We start from the raw sequence: 17,722 nt of genomic DNA on the forward strand, positions 1-17,722 counted from the left end.
TATTGGCATTTAAGCTAACTTAAGCATACATCAGCTAAAGCTTTTGCGGCATCACTGCTAATATATGCACAAAGAGGACAATGTGTCACGACCAAATCAAAAAGATCTCAGCTTTTGCATTAAAGTTTTAGGAATAATGAAAGCACTGGTTGTTTTTGTTCTCAGACACATTGAAGCACATCGGCCGCATATTACAATAAATCTGCCAGCTAAACAAAACGTCGAGAAGCATTTGCTCCCATTTCATTACAGATCATGTTGGTTTTTCTCTGAATTACAGTTCTCTCTCCGCAGCACATCAAACTGCTGGAAAATTTCATTCAAGGCCAAACAGTGAGTGGGGATGGTCATACAGTAGATTTATGAGCTGCTTTTCGGTTTATCTTTACGCTCTTACTTATTCGGTCTTGTTAGACTGAAATAAATAAAGGTTTTCTCAGAAGCGGAGGCCAGATTCAACCACCACATCCCTTTTACATTTTGGTTCAGGAACTTCTCAACCCAATAAACTTTTTTTTTTTTTTTAATATTTGTGTATAAATGCTGACATTCTTAAGACTCATGCGGCTAGAAAAAAAACAAACGGACTAATTTATAAATGTATATGTTTTAGAACCCTACTTTAGGCTGCCAATAAAAACACTATCTGTAAGTTTAAACAATTCCTCTGCGACTCCCTTGGGAGAAAGGGTAAAAGCTGCTAAGGAGGTCAGAGTCATGCCAGTGAAAGGACCCTAGGACACAGTCGTGAAATTAAACAAGTGAAAACAAACAGAGCTTTAGATGTATGTCCTGTGTTGTCGATAACTAAACTAAGGTTGGCCTAATATCAGCTTAATATCAAACCAACATCTTTACGGTAAAAGTGTAGAGAGATATATGTTACAGGAGTGCTGAAACGTTGGTGCAACGTTCTGTCAGTTACCAAATGAGGTTGATGTTGAGGGGTCCAGAGATCCTGTAAAGGTTTCCATTATCAAAAGGTAAAAGGAAGAATTTTACCTGAGACCACTTTAGGGTCATCAACAGCATTGAAATCCAAAAGACAAATCTTGATGTTTTGGGAAAAGCTAGCTTACATTCTTGCAGCTTCTCTATTGTTTGTGAATCAAACCAGAAGAGACTGGAGGCACTGGTGTTCAGAGCATAGCGTAACATTCTTATGATCCTTCCAAAAAGGATATTATTCCAGTAATATAAATGTCAAATTGATGTTAAAAGGCCTGTGATGTGTATGCTAATATAGTTGTCGGGTTAATTAGTACCATGAATGTCAGTGACTTAAAAGACACATTCAATGTCCACCACAAAACTTGATATTTGGTGCTCTACACATAGAATACAAAACATAGAATAAACACTGGTTCACTGCCAAACGACAATCAAATCTCCCAGATTTGAAAGTTGGTGGCTATGACACGCCTTGATAGGTTTAAGAGGCTGTATTCCACAAAAGAATGTTCATAGCACTATTGATCCATGTTCAAAGTCTGATGAGAAGCTTATTACAAATCTGCACTTATTAAGCAATCAAAGACTGGAAAAAAGTGCTGACTATTCTCTGAATTAAAAGGGAAAATGGGGGGGAAAATTCATCTTAGTGGGTAAAGCCACATATAGTGTGCATGAAAGTTCATATGAGCAACAGTTTCTGCTGCCCAAATACATAACAATACAACTTCCAAAATCCCCTTAAGTTTTGCATTCCAACCTAGAATAAAGCTCCAGGGCCTCTGATCAAGTTTCGCTTAAAAGATTTCTCTATAATTACATCAAATAAAAGGGAGAATTGTCACAGGTTAGAAAAACAAAAGCAAGTGAAACCTCCCTCCCTACCCAATTAGATAAAACATCTGGGTGAGAGATCGGCTTAAAAGAAATTCTGCTGCCAGAACTAATGTCTCATCAAAGGTGATGACAGGGGAGGAGTAACGTGATGCCAAAAACCAACCACACCCTCAAATATGCAGCATTTGTGTTACCGAGTATTAGGTTTTTGTGTTTGTTACATCAGCCAACAGTCACATTACACTCCCTACGCTGCACGATCGTCATTCACTTGTATTTATTACTCAGGTGGAACATGCTTCATTTCTCACTCCTCTAGTGAGTACCAAAAATGTACTGGCTGGGTGAGTTCTGATATTTCTATTTATTTATGTACTTATTGTGCAGGTTAAGATGTAAGATGTGTGAGTGAAATGAAAACGTAGATGACAGTTCTGGTTCCCTCCGCACTGTGACGTCAGTGTTTTGAAAATCATCACGTACCGGGTCATCAGGTCCTTGGCTGCTGTCGTGGAGAGGCTCTTCGTGAAGGTGGTCTCTTCGAATCAGGGTGAATTCTCGGATGAACACTGCGTCACTGTCGTTGGCCCACACAGCAACCTGAAATATTGGAATGTGGTCACTAGAGTCCAACACAAGCCTTTAATCACACCCACGTCACACAGTAACTGGATCAGAGAGTGTAAGTGTGAAGGTACGGGACAAGACTTTTTTCATAGGTGTGGAGATACATATGTATATATTTTAAGTGAGTTAAAAAGGCATTATTTTTCCTACTTATACAAGACTTTAAGACATTTCATTTGTCACGTGCAGCTGTTCATGTTCAGCAGCAGTGGAATGAGCATTTTCACAGGCTCAACTGTGAATTTGAACAAAAGTTAGTAAGATGTAACTGTAGCATTAAAATAACACAAAAAAACATTTAACGGGTGTTTACAATTACGTCTAATTCAGCAAAACCATTACCAAAAATGTGAATACATTTATATGGGATTAATTTATTTAAGCATAGTTATATGCATAAAATAGAAAAAGAAAGCAGTAGAAATATGTGCACAGTTATTAGCATTAGCATACTATAATACTATAGTATAATATTAGCATATTAGCAGAGCTATGACATTCACCACATCACTCTGGGGTAACACCAGTAACAGACTGTATAAAGGAGACTGCTGTCAAAATGTCTGTTTCTGTTTGCAATCATTTTCTCAACAGGATGTTCTCTCTTCTTGTTGGTCCTCTAAACCACAGTCACCTCCTGACCGGGGGCGACGAGTCGACAGCTCTGGAAGAAATCACTGCACAAGACTTGATAGCAGAAGGCACTCGTCTTTAGGGAGATGAACAGGGGCTGAGGGACATGGATGGGGCGGGGGCTCAGATAGGGCCCATTAGCAGCACAGTGGGCCCCGCATTCTAGAGAATGTACAAATCCACTGCAGGGGCCTTCAGCTGCTCCCCATGTGTCATAAACACCCTGCTATGACCTGGGTCAACTGTCTGCTTCCTGGGCATGTGCCAAGGCACTGCATAGCAGAAAAGGGTGACAGGTTTAGGGAACTTGACATTTTCCGCATTGTGAGGAGCTCTTTAGGCCTACGGTCATAAAAAAACAAACAGCCACTGCAACTACACTATTCTGTGGGAATGGCCCACAAAGTTGTAAACCTAAAAAAGACAAATAAGATCTGGTCCAAAATCCTGCACTCAGCACTCACAACAACGTAAGTCACCGCTATGAAACTGTGAGCACAAGTCTCAGAGATCATAATGTGCAGGCTCATTTTTGATAGATAAGACCTCTAATCATCCCACACCGGGGAAATTCACTGGGTACGGCAACTGTCAGAAAATGAATCATATTTCTTTGTTTGTTTTTTTTCAATGAAAATTAAATATATCAAAATTAACATTGCATTAATTCAATTTCATCCCTGATGTCACGGCCACGTAGGGTCGTCTGAAATGTCTATTATTTATTAATTCTAATTTAAAACCCAATCTTAAACAACTTTATCTTTGGCTTTCATGAGTATTTATTGGGTTCAAATAAAATGCAGCATATAAAAATACCTGAGCTGGCTCATCTTGACAGGCTGCTGCTGTAATCATGCAACTGCACAAATGACAGTAACTACTGGAATGTCTCTGCGGTCGGCAGAAATCTGTGATGTCACAATGAAGTCACAAGCCAAAAACTGTTGGCAACCACTGCATTAATTAATCAGATTCATTTCTTTTAAAAAAACAAGTGTCACCTTTATACTTGGCTAACTGCTTCCTGTTAAACTACCTCGGAGACAGCAAGGCACAGAATATAGGTGAGTGACAGTTAAACACCACATACAGAGAAGCAGCAAAATATCACTGTTTGTCTTACTTGGCAGAATTATAGAAGAAAACTCTATAAGAAACTAGAAACAGTGATTATTGACTCATTAGACGTCAAAGATGAAGAAAGGTTCATGCTTGGCTTTTTCAGGAAAGGTGCATACATCCTCCTTATTGTGAGAAAGTACAACAAGAAACTGTAACATTTTCCCTCAGACCTTTAAGAAACCTTCACAATTCCCCAGGCACTTCAGCACATCTCATATGTAAAACCACATACTTGGTTTAAGGCATTTTCATTTAAAAATACATCCTGGAAATCTGAATACAACACGAACTCTCTGCTGACCGTGTTGCACTGTAGCATGTCTTCACTTCTACTGATGCTGAAAATGACCTCACAATGCAGGGGTAAAGCAAACATAAGTGGAGCCCATACAGTACATGAACATTGTGAAGAGGTCAGTGTGTGTGTGTTAGGTCACAGTCAAAACCACACGAGTGACCAGATGTCCTTGCTCAAGGCTAAATGGAGGCCCAGTTAACTGGATGGTTGTGTCGTTCTCGGAGGGTTTGTCTTTTTACTCAGAAATTATTTTCTCACACTCTTTTAGTGTCTCGACAGAATTTTGATCCGGCAACCATTTCCTCCTCATTTTAAAGTCTGCATCGATTCCTCCTAAAGACATCAGATATGGAACCACAGGCTAATGATACATGACAGCTGATACTGTTTTGTTTAGTATCTTAAAAAATGTGGCATTCGACAAAAAAAACATCTTGTTCAATAATACTGGACGAACACATGACCAACAGGCAGAGAAGTGCACAGACTGGTTATGTGAATTGGTTACTTTATAATTAAATCATGTAACTATTTCATTATTATTATTTCTTAAGAAAAACAATCTATGAAGTTCAGGTGGACCAAATGTGAATCAGACAGGGATTATTCAATTGTTACTCCAAAAAAAAAAATAAAAAAAATTAACAAGCTAATTCAAAGAACATGTAACCATGTTTCGCATTATTTTATTTCCTTTGCCTGATTAGAAAATCAGTTTTTAACAGGAATGGCACTGTTCAAAAGTTCGTGGGAGTGTGTTTTTTATTTTATTTAGCAATAGCTGTGAAGGTAACAATGTGTGTGGGTGGTGGCAGGGCGCGGGGAAGGGAGGTGGGGGTGTTGCAAAAAAGACTGGAGGCCAAGCACATTCAGCAGCAGCTTCTAGAGAAACAGAGAGTTCTCTTTGTGTAGTTCACAGACTTTGCTGCTTTCTCCTAATAGTTCTGTGTCAGAATATTAGTTACAATACATTTTAGTTTTCACTTAAATCTTTTAAACCCATCCACATTAAAGCCTTCTCTGTAAAAGACGTAAAAGAGTTTTTAGGACTGGAAACATCACATAATAACTTTAAAAACATGAATCTGACAGGGGTCAAGAAAACACACACCTCTGCAGAGGCATGTGTGAATGAAAGTAATCAAAGTACACATAGGTAATGTATTTTAAATCCAATTAAGTAAACCTCCTCTAAGCCAAGGCTGCGACTAGAGCAGGTCGGTAACTCATTACACGTCAAGTCGAGTTCAATTTCAAAGAGGACATCTCAACAAGGAGGCTGACGAGGAAGTGAACCCAGGGCAAGTGTGTGTCTTCAACAGCACATAATCAACAGTAATAACAAGCAGAGAGCATGTTCAAAATAAACCTTTTCCAGAAGGTGGTGCCAGCTCACACTGTTGGTCTGAAACTGTGAAAGCCTTTGACTTTTTCTGTTACACCCAGCCCAAACCGAGACTTGTGTTTCATGCAGCGCTCCATTTGATCAATATGTTTCTGTCCAATGTTTAGATTAGGAAGCCCCGCCCCCCATGTTTTAAAGAGACTCCTGTCTGACTGGAACCTGGAGGAAAGGGCACTCTGCTGATCCACTTTCAAGGGGATTTATGGGAAGGTTTCAGTGAACACAGTTGAAAAGAAGGAAACACTGTGGCCCTCTCTTCCTCCTCTTCCCTTCCATCTTCATCTAAGGTAAAAAACAGGGTTCCTTTCATCACAGTCAGAAACGTTTGATGCTCCTCTCACTGGCTTCCCACACACACATCAATCTCACAGTGTACTTTTACACTCACCATGAAGAAGCCCTAGGATTAGAGTTTGCCCAGGTTAATATTTCTTATTACGCACCAAAGCCTGGGGTCAAAGGTTTTAGGAGTCCTAATGCCAAGGGTCATAGAGGTCCAGATGTACCGTAGTCTTAGCTTAGATGAGGAAATAAGACGTTCAAATAAGCGATTTAAAATGAAAATGAAAAGCACTTGATATCTGTAAAGCAACAACTGACTGATTTCTCCAGTCTGGGGTGGAGTATTTATCTATCTTCAGGTTTGTCTTCAACCAGCCTTTGAAGATCCACATCACCCCTGCCTCTTGTGCCAGGTTTCCTTCCCCTTGATTTACTGAACTACATCCACCAGCGAAAAGTGGCGAGAAGTTCAACTTGTCTCCATTTCTGTCCGCTCCAACTCCTGTCATTTCTCATGATGAGCAAAGACGATGAAAAAAAAAAACTTCCTTTGATGGTTGGACATTTTTCCTCTACGCCCTGTCATCACGTCCTTCTCTGCTTATACACTCTGTCACGCTAATGTATTAATGTCTCACAGTGATGTGTGGCCCCTCAGTAATGATGCATGACGACTACCTTAACCTGGTTCGTATGAACGAGCACATTTATCAATTCATATACCTTTGAAAAATTGACACTGGTGCAAGGGAGCAAGGCACATCAGTCAAAAGTACAAATCGGATGTAAAGCCTCAGCCAATCAGTCATGTTTACACTCTGTTTATACTAAATACTGTGTATAAGAGCATAAAGGAGCAGGCCGAGACATGGGACTGATTATACTCTGGTCTAATGTTCAAAATTACCTTACTCACATGTATATATGGTAGGTATGAGGGTACATGTTCTCATGTATTTTATTATCCAATAATAGGCATTCATTGGAGGAAAAAAAAAAGCCCTGTAAATGTGCATGATAACAGCTGGACAACCGTCAATGAAGGTGTTTGGCATCAATGCCCATACATGGACACGCAGGTCTCCACTGAGGCCTACCAATTATTAACTCAAAACACGAAAGATAAGTTGTGATTCAGCTCCGCCTTCTAGAGGCTTTGATAATTCAGCAGTACAACGTCACAGCTACAGCCAACACTAAAGCGACAGACAGCACAGACCTGTTTTAACAGTCGTGTTAGTTCTCCTTGTTCGGAGCCATGTCTGTGGAATCTACCATTCCACCTGGAAATGACTGCATTCCGTCTTTCCAGGTCAGACGGAGAAACACTAAATTCCCAAAAGATTTCAATGTGAAGGAAAGGAGAAGTTCTAAATTTTTCAATCCTCCAAATATGGCATTTGTAATGAAGACCACGGAGGACGCCTCAACATACGACAAGAATGTGAAGATTTTGGTCACGTGATTTGCTCCAATTTTCAAGTTTGAAACTATGAGGCACCAGGTGAAGACTGCAATTTATCTTTTTCTTTTCTTCCTCTTTCTCCTTTTAGTTATATAAGAATGACAGGTGATTCACTGAGTAGACACATCTATGTTTTAACGATGTGACAGTGCACTGGAACTGCATCACCTGCTTTCTGGCCTTCTTGTCTAAAGCCAGTGTTAAACATGGAAGGTCTGACAAATGCTTTCTAAAATGTTTTGCAAAAACATGTTAAAACTAGGGCTGTCGATTAATTCAACAATTTTTAATTTTCAATATGACTAATTACGGGGTAGCTGTAATTACAGGGTAACAACGATAAAAAAAATCAAGTTGTCCACTTGACTCTTCTATAAATTTGATTTCTGTATGATTTCAACATTTCCAAGTCTGTCTGTGTGGTTGTGCCGGGAGAAGTCGTCACTTTACATCCCTTTTATTTTCAAAATGTATCGATATCTGGACCACTGCAGGATGTTGTGTTTATGTAAATATAAATGAACATTTTAAATAACTCCTTTAACATTTTTTAAAAATTGCATAACGTGTGTCTATAAAGCGGGGGGGGGGGGGTTCAAATGCCATTGGAAATTTGAGAATATGACTATTAAGGCACTGAAGCATTTGGACTAGGGCTGTTTTGACTGGATCAAAGAAGAGCTGTGAAGAAGAGCTGACCAAGGCATGTTTCAGACCTTTCTTTAAGACACCAAAGAACTGATTTATTAAGCAGAAAATGTGCATAATATGTACAAGATTTAAAAAGGCTCAAAGCTGAAATATAAGCTTCTATTTTAGGTTCATAAATTTGTACATCAGTCACAACACTGCTGTTGAGCCATCAAAGTGAAAACATTTCCAGCATCTTGAATTTTATACACATTAAATCACAGTACAATTAAATGGACCCATTCAAATCTATTATTGATTTGTTGTCTGTTTATGATCAGTTAATGACACAGAATTTCATTTAATCCTCTCCTTTTAAAATGATATGCAACATGTATAATTTCATTCTTTTAAGATGGTCATTTCCACACATGACGGTAATTTGTGTTGCTGAAAATATAAAGCAGTACAATTTAATTAGGACAGGTTTTTTTCCACTCAGGTTAATAATTACCTTGCAAGTAAAGTATGACTCAGGCTGGTCCAGTGACTTTACTTCACTTCTAAGGTGAGGGTTGTGAAATTCAAAGCCTACATATCTGGATTTGTATTAGTGAAAGAGGAGGAAACTCAAACCACACAATTACATGCAGTCATTATGAATATTGCTGATGTTTTTTGTTTTTTGTGTGTGTTTTCACAGGTCTGCTGTCGATCTGTTCAACTGAAACTGAAAGTGGGACAAGACACTGAAGTGATGCTGCAAAACGATCAACAAGATGTCATAAAATGGACACTTAAAAGCTTGGTCATATGTTATAGAGATGATTAACAATTGATTCTATATTATTATTTAGTTATTATAGATGTATTATATAAATCTATTTTAGTTTAGTTTTCATTGGTTCATGTTGAGTTTTGAAGGTTGTGATTCATGTAGAGTGTTATCATTCCTACATTGTGAATTTATTATTGTTTGCAAGAAGAAAAAGATGTAACTATTTAAACTTCTGCTTCTTCTCTGTTTAAATCTGTTATGTTATCATGTTTTCAGCCTGGATTTTTTGGACAGATTCTCTACAGGTACAGAACAGAAATTAAAATATATTTCCAAGGGCATTAAAAGGTAGTTGTACTACAAAGTAAGTTCTGTACCACGTTACTGTGGTTCAGTTTGAACTGCCAAAGCAGGTCATTTACATCAAGGAACTGGTAATGGTAATGTTAGTGCTGTGGCCTGATCAGTGGACACAGACGTTTTAGTGTTTAGAGCCTGAACGTCCACTCGTCTGGTTTCTCAGTAAAAGCTAATGAGATCAAATCCATGTGAAGAAGTCATCATTAATCACTCAATACCAAGTTGTCACCACCTCTTCCCTCCACTGTCCGCTGAATTTACTCCCAACCAAAATATATCAGCGTGCAACAAAAACAGAGACCAAATATGAGCACTTTAATGCTAACAGCGGCTGTGCCCTAACAATAAATCACAGTTTTGCACTTCCAGGCTGACCAGAAGCTGACTGCAACTTGATCACTCCATCAGTTTGAGGGTGAAATATTAGCGAGCAGCAGATTTTCTGCTAATTCCACCTGCTGACCATGTGGAAGGTCACAAAGCCTCAGCATGCAGTGTCCACCGAAGACAGGAGCGAATTACATTCAGGGACACGATGAACAGGCCGGGGCTGAGATACAGTCCAAACAGACACAGCTATAAAACCTTGTTTTATCCCATTGGCCGGCTGAACACGTCTCCATGCAAAAAATAGCTTCACCACCAACATTAATCTCTGCAGCAGACGTCATGTGGTTTTATCCTGATCAGGTAACAACTGCTATTATTTTTAATGTGTTGGTTTTTAATAAAGACCGCAGAGGAGTTCTGACGGCTCGGCAAACAGCAAGCAGGGCTGCGACGGCGCTGTGGTGTTTTATTCTGAGTTCAGCAAAGCCACGGTACTGATGATTCCACATCATTTTCCCTCAGTGGTGAATTTAAGAAGTCTGGAGGATTCTTTGATTAGGGCATTTTTAGGTAGAAACCATGCCAGTTAGACCAGAACATTAATAGGAGACATGTTATTATTATTTTACATTTCTGCAGTGTCTGCCCACTCCTTTAGTGCCAGCTAATTTGGAACTGTGTCCCAAAACATGACCTTCCTATTTCACCCACTTTCAATGTCACAGTTATAATAACCCTGCCATCAGAGGTGGGTATTAACGAGTCACATTTACTGGAGTAAGTTTTTCAAAATAAAATTCTTCTAGGAGTAGTTTTAATTCACTATACTTTTACTTGAAGTAGGCCTACTTGAATTTACCTAAAGTTTATTTTAAGGTATTTAATTCGTTTTATTTTAGTATTTTATTGATAGGATAAACTCTCCTCCTACTTTTTTCTAGCTGATAAAATAAATCAGATGTTACTCACATCATCACACTACAGTACCTTTACTCTTACTCAAGAAATTATTTGGATGACTTTTTTACTTCTGAGTAATATTATTCTGAAGTAACAGTACTTTTACTTGAGTACTCTACCCACCTCTGCCTGCCACACACAGCTACTCATTTAGCACAACACTAAAAAACACGAGCTATATTATGTAAATACTTAGTACTTATATCACAATTAGGTAAATGATATAGAAGAGAGAGTCTGTGAGGCTGCACAACTGCCACTAGTGTGAAGTAACAAACCTAACTCCAAACCACTGCTAAAAAGTCAGGGTTGTTTTTCCAAAGGATGCAACAAACATTTTATTTATACGTTTAGCAACCATGAGCAAAATATGTCTCTGTTTATATCTGTCTGTGCTCATTTCACTGAAACAATTTGGCTTAAGAATGTTTGCCTCCAAAATCACTTTTTAAAACAATGCATTATGACACTACTTGTCAACCTTGCCTCCAAAATCACTTTTTAAAACGAGGCATTATTTGTCAACCACGTTGCCTCCAAAATCACTTTTTAAAACGATGCATTATGACACTACATTAGACAGAACAAACGTCCTCCTGAAAAAAACCCACATCTGGAATCAAGAGGAAGAGGGCCAGGTTGAAGAACCTAAATCCTGAGAAATGTTTCCTAATGCCCTCCTGCTGTAATCGTGCAGATACGTTTTCTGTCCAACAGGTGAAAGACTCTATTAACATTGATATGGTTTTAAACATGGTTTTTATCTTCCATCACGCCCACCTGAGGACAAAAAAGTCTGCTGCCTCGTCTGACGATGGATGGCTGATTCCACTTTGTATGAGGGAAAAGTATACAAGAGAATGGAATCGAAACAAGCACCAGTGGACGACGGTGAGAGTTTTTAACGAAGGTTTAATGAGACCAGACTGTGGCTGTCTATCTTTTTATTTGAATTCATCCACCTTTCATTGTTAGATGACAACCCATCAAAAGAAGATGATTCTAAACATTTGAAATAACAAAGTCAATGGATTTGGGTTAGAACTGAGTTGGTACCATTCTGTTTGTAATTAAACTATTGGTTTTTTAACAGTTTAATCAAAAGATGAATGGTAACTTGTGTCAATATCCTCTAGTTGTTATGAAAAGAGCTTTTACAACCTAAGTCAATCTTACAACTGCTGCACTGCAGGTCCAAACAGTCGTTGTATTATTTTCCTAAACTCCTCCTGACTCCCTGATGACAATTCCAACCAAATATTTCCAAGTTGGACTCCTCATTGGATGATAAAATATTCCATCTCTTTTGCCTATGTTAGGGTCTGATAAGAGTTCAGAGGACAGCTGATGCATGGGCTGAAGGTCCAGATGCTTTTCTCAGATCCCTGCTGGATGAACAACAAGATCAGCTTACAAATCCATAGTTAAAGACTCGGAAAGTATTTGTAAAGATTGAAAGAATAATGAATTCATAAATTAGAAGTGCATCAAGCTTTCCTGGGCTAAGACGGAAAATAACAGAGGTGGATGAAGACCCATGCTGTAGGCGAAAGCAGATCAACTTTCATTTTTTTTAACTGAATGGATGGGTTGTTGTTGGTTGTATATACATTATTAAAGTCATATTTACACATCTTGAACAGATCTGCTATTTTGTCCACCACTCAATGTTATCCTGGTCATGCATAAGTATATGCTGTAATCACCCATGAAGGCATCACTGGAAACAATCTCTGCAGCCTAGTGAGAGGGAATGCTGCATATTATCACATTCACACAACACTGGCAGCCCTCCAACAATCAGACATGGACACAGAGGAGTCTGCAGCAGCTGCGTGACAGCTCTCCCTCACAGCTTTTCATTAGTCTGATCAATTTACTGGCTCCGGCCGCTGGTGTTAAGCAACTGTGACCGCCAACCTCCATGCGTAATGAAGCTTTGTGCAACGTCGAGAGTGTGAACGTGCCCACACGGACTAAAACAGCACCGGAGATTAATAGCGGAGCAGCACACTACGTCCCAGAAAGCCAAAAACCGAGCACTGGATCCCAAGTTACACTGTCAGTCAAAACTATTTACTTCATACTCGCAAACATCTGTCCTCATTCATCACATCAGCTCGCAGAGGGACTGGCAGCTGGGTGGCACACTACATCCAAATGTTCCACATGCATCAGGCCAACGGGTTCACTGCTGAGTACATCTGCGCTCCTGCACGCCCACTTCACAACACCAAGGTGATTTCACACATGAAGGTGATTGCCACCACATGATTAATGAGGAAGGGTTAGTCAAAGGTGTGGTACGCCAAAACCTTAGTGTTTTCATTTTATACTTAAGACTTATGTTTCCTCTTTAAGACAACCTAAGACTATTTTTTCCCATTAAAAATAAAAAATAAAAATATGTTTAACAAACTTTTTGGTCACAGTTTTTAGTAAGTCCCAAAATGTCATTAGTAACATACTGTAGCAGTAGTGAGAGTTGATGTTCAGTAAGGCCAGCCCTCTTACTACTTAGAAACACAAAGAAAGTACTTTTTCCTATGTTTATCATCATTACAAATGTATTTACATATACAAAAGTATTTACTGCAAATATTTGAAAAATGATGCAAACACTTTTTATTTATTTTTGTGAAACAATGTTCCAACTACAGGTCTGCACTAAACTTTTTTCCAGTCCACACAAGTCTGATACTAATGGCTATAGTTAAGGTTCAAATAAGTATAGTTAAGGTAAAAAGTACAACGAACCTAAAAAAAAGTCAAAAGAACATACATTAATACACAACTTTGCTCAGTTGGTAATGACAATTATTGTCCCAAAAGCATTTAAAATAACAGATGAAAAACAGTTTCCAAAAATGAAAGATAATATTCAGCAAAAATAGCCGAAACGGAGCAGAAAAATAGACCACCTTCACAGCAACGTCGTAACATAAAGATAGAACTACACTGCACAGAATTTGGGGTAGGTCACAGGTCACAATAGGCCTGACCTTGAATGCCCTGCATGTGGTTTGTCCTAAATATTTTTTTCTAAATATTTTGGCAATTTTCACTTTGATGAAAAAGATGTAAATTGACCCGCTTGGTAATTGACCTGAGGGCTTTAAGAATAAAATGCACAAAATGATCAAGGGTCTGTAACAGTAGCCTACGTGAGTGGGAAGAAACAGCAATCTCTGAAAAACAAATTTGTTCCACCGACAAATTTGTTCTGCCGACTTTCCCTAAACTGTTTTCCCTGACATAAGCAAGCACCATTAAAAGCCTCGCTCCTCTCCAGAACACCTACTGCGGTTACCATCAAATCTCTGCAGCATTCTTGCTACCAAATTAAGCCCCTCATTTGTGGAGTAGCCTGACCATCGAACAGTCCTAATTTCCATAATCTGCGGCATTCTCAAACTCTGATCTCATCTGGTTTACAGCGAGGCCAATCACGCAGCTCTGGCTGCAGTGTGGCATCTTTAACCATCGGGTGCTCGGCTCCATAATCCACACTCCATTTTTCAATTGTGCTCCTGCATTAGTGGCAACCAGCTGCACACTGGGCACAAAGTGGAAAGAATTCAGAAAGCAGAGGGCATGGATTTGGTGTCTCAGATTTAAACTTGAACTCGGCTGATTCTCTCTAGAAGTGTTTGCATGTTTTTTTGCACACACTTGGTGGAAATTTAAAACTAGCATAGTTAGCTTTTAATGCATCAGCATGGATCTAACAAAGGATGTTTGTATTAAACAGATGATTGTTTGTGATGATAACTTTACAATACTGCCACTGAATATACATTTTATCACTTCAAAAAGTGACTTCATACTGCCACTGAATATACATTTTATCATTTAAAAAATGTGACTTTTAACTCAAAGTAAAGTGTTTCTGTATATCTTTTGCAAAAACAAAAGTAAAGTAAAATAAAGTATTAGGAAAATATTACAGGACTGAGAAATTCAATAAATATTTAGTATGTAATTAAACCAGAGTTTCAGCCAACGATACTGAGGATTTTCTGGAAAGCACAGCTGTGTTGATTGTTTTTATCTGATTTTTTCTTTCCTTTTTCTTCAAAGCTGCACCAAAAACAAGGAATAAAAACATTAGGACTCTTGAATAAGCAAAATAATATCGAGTCCTCTGCAATAATCATTATCTGATATTTTTCTAACATTTCAAAAAACAATAATTGTTTGACCAGTTTTAGTCAATTTGCAGCAACTGCAATCAAAAATAAAGTATATTTATTAAAGATACTTTAAGTTTTAGAAATTGTTGCAAATCGTTCATATCTTCATCTTTGAACAGAGACAGGACTGGTCATAAATTTAACAGAGTGAGATTTATTCATCCAGCCCCAGGTGCACCAAGAGTCAAATATAAAAATAAAAAAAAACATCTACTGGGTAAAAGTCCTGTTCAGACATGTCTGCATGGTTATGGTGGTCTAGTTATTTTTTATGTTGTAAAATATTTCTAAAAACATCCAACCACTTTATTTTTTTTTCACCTATTTCACCTGTTCTTATCTTGACATCTAAAGAGGAAACGCAATGAAAAAATAACCGGTGTCTGTCAACTGAGCAGATTCAGATGTTTATCTTTTATAGCACACATCAAAGGACTTGAAGATATCCTTGGCAGATCGACTTCGCCGACAGTCATGTTACTGTTGCATCAAATACGTTCGATGCTCTCGGTACTTATGTAGGGACTTTTTTTTTTTTAAACTGGCCAACTTTGACCAATCATCGTAGCTGAATGATTGGCCAACTTTGACCAATCATTCAGCTACGGCCGGTTCAGACTGATCGGTCGTAGCAGAACAAATGTTTACAATAACGTCTTCAGTTGGCAGCCTCTCCCAGACATCCTTTCTCCAGTCGACTCTCTCCTGCGGCCAAACCAACCACAACATGGTCTCGGCTCTGACAGATGAGCTGGGGGAAACCCAGTGATTTGTCTGGGGTCCTAAAAATATGACAAACATCCCAGGGGAACTGTTTCTGTGACACATACAAAAAAAAAATTAGGGACAGTGTTGTCAGGCTAGGATGAATTGGTCCACGTAATCTGACAACATAATGTTGTCCATCCATGGTGTTGTCACCGTGCTCATAGTCTAAAGGACCCAATTATCCCAGGGAAATGTCACACACCAAAAAGGAGTTGGAGGAATTTCACCGGGAAGGTCGACGTGGTATGACAATTATCTTACGTAAAAACATAAAAATACATCTGAACCTGCAGAAAACAAGTCTCCTAATTCTCATAATGAAGGATAATTGCTGGGACGTGTGACAATAATTGCACATCAAGAAGAGGTGTTCAAACATCCCTGTCATTTTTGTGTAATTGCCGGCGAGAGGGAGCGGTTTGATGAATGACGTCCATGACGTCTGGGATGCAGCCAGGATGGCGTGCAGGGGGGAGAACTGTTGGAGGGTGAGGAAGGGAGGGAGGTGTTGGTGTGAGTTGGCACAATTCACATTCACATTCCCTGTGTATTAAAAAGACAGATTGGAGGCGCCATTTAAACTCTTAAACATGCCACGGGAGATTTATTTGACACCTTGTGTGAGTCCACTGTGAGGCCTCTGTTTGTCTAACTTTATGTACTGTACGTGGATATACTGTATCTCACTATATGTGACTGTGGATGGGAATAGAGCCGCACTTATTCCTCTGTATAACTGTATTTTATTTCCTATAGGGAGTTTGGGGTTCGGAGCGGTGCTTGCACTGCAGCCCAGTAATCACCAAGACTGTTACTACAGTACTACACAGTACATTAAGGAATATTATTTCACTGTATTTAAAGGCTGACATCGGTGTTTGTTTGTGCACAGAACATTCACTTACATCAGGGCAGGAATTTCTGATTTGATCTCTATACATTACCATCAGATTTTGGCAGAGATTTAAGGTCAGAATCGACTAAAATGTACTTTTCTGACCATATGTGACTAATTTACAAGAAGAGAGAAATTCACAGATTTTTTATATATCGTGTAATTAATTATTGCGCATAGGTATCCACTTGGATCCGTACTTAAACTTCTTTGCAAACACTGAGTGCAAACAGGAAATACATTTTAGTGTAAAATATGGCAGTGTAAATAGAGGGGTGTCGGAGAGGGAGTGTAGCTTCATTTAAGTCTGCAGACACAGTTTCTTCGGCTCTATTTTAGCTTTGTCACTAAAATAAAGCCAACTTTTGCTTTATTGTGTGGGTTTCTTAACAGTGCTGACAGCTAACCTAAGATGCATTAAAAATATAATGTTTTCTACAAGTCTAACACTTCAATGGCTTGGTGATTACATTACCAATTAAGCATGAGTAATCTAATATCCAAATCAATAATTAATACAGGGTAAGTAAATGACAAAAAGTCTTGTTTGTCCTCTGCTGCTTTAAGAAAAGCCAGGACAGGGACGACATGACGCCTCCCCGTAAAAAGAACACTGTTATCTTAGAAAAAATAATTTTGATCCAAAGCAACAGCATAGGCCAAAAGCAGCTTCTCCTGCTGTGCACTCTGGTGACTTTATATTTAACACAGGGTCATTCGGGTTCATTGAAAATGGAAAGATTCAGTCGTCAGGGCGTAGCTGTCAGATCTCACCCAGAACTACTGGAGAAATTCTTTCCCAAACAAACTACTGTCAGTTAAGATAACTCTTAACTTGTTCCAACAGCGGCGCAAACGTAGTGGCAGTTTCCAAATATGTGAGAAGAATTACCCAGCATTCTTCAAGTAAGTGCTTTCCTGTTCCTCTGTGTACACAACTGACTGTGTGTGTTTGACTGTTAGTAAGAACTTGGCCTTGAATGTATCACAGTGGGGTTTTTTTTTAATTCTACATTTACTTTCCCTAATGTGTTGCCTGCAGTAATGCCCACACTTAGCACAATGACTATTTAATAACATACATGTCATTTTAAAAAAGTGCTTTTGGAGCCTGAGACACATTTAACACAACAGAACGAGAGAGAGTCATTAAGTTGTCAGCTGACTGCGGCCTGATGTGACTGT

The 17,722-nt window shown here is 38.8% G+C and overlaps 1 protein-coding gene and 1 long non-coding RNA gene across 6 annotated transcripts in view; one reads left to right on the forward strand and one right to left on the reverse strand.

The window, feature by feature from the left end:
• The window catches only part of LOC103390374 (ADAMTS-like protein 1), an 83,232-nt gene that overhangs the window by 47,891 nt on the left and 17,619 nt on the right, over window positions 1–17,722 (reverse strand). For all 5 annotated transcript variants that reach the window (XM_025055092.1, XM_008326225.3, XM_008326211.3 and 2 more), the window contains exon 2: window positions 2,272–2,388. In XM_025055092.1, coding sequence (XP_024910860.1) covers window positions 2,272–2,388 — 117 coding nt within the window. The remainder of the gene's footprint in view (window positions 1–2,271; window positions 2,389–17,722) is intronic.
• Window positions 7,325–9,574, forward strand: LOC112486953 (uncharacterized). Its single transcript, XR_003049579.1, has 2 exons — window positions 7,325–7,662; window positions 8,957–9,574. It is a non-coding gene; the product is annotated as an uncharacterized LOC112486953 (long non-coding RNA).

Source organism: Cynoglossus semilaevis, chromosome 1 (assembly GCF_000523025.1).
Source record: "Cynoglossus semilaevis isolate Cse_v1.0 chromosome 1, Cse_v1.0, whole genome shotgun sequence".
Classification (NCBI taxonomy): Eukaryota; Metazoa; Chordata; class Actinopteri; order Pleuronectiformes; family Cynoglossidae; genus Cynoglossus; species Cynoglossus semilaevis.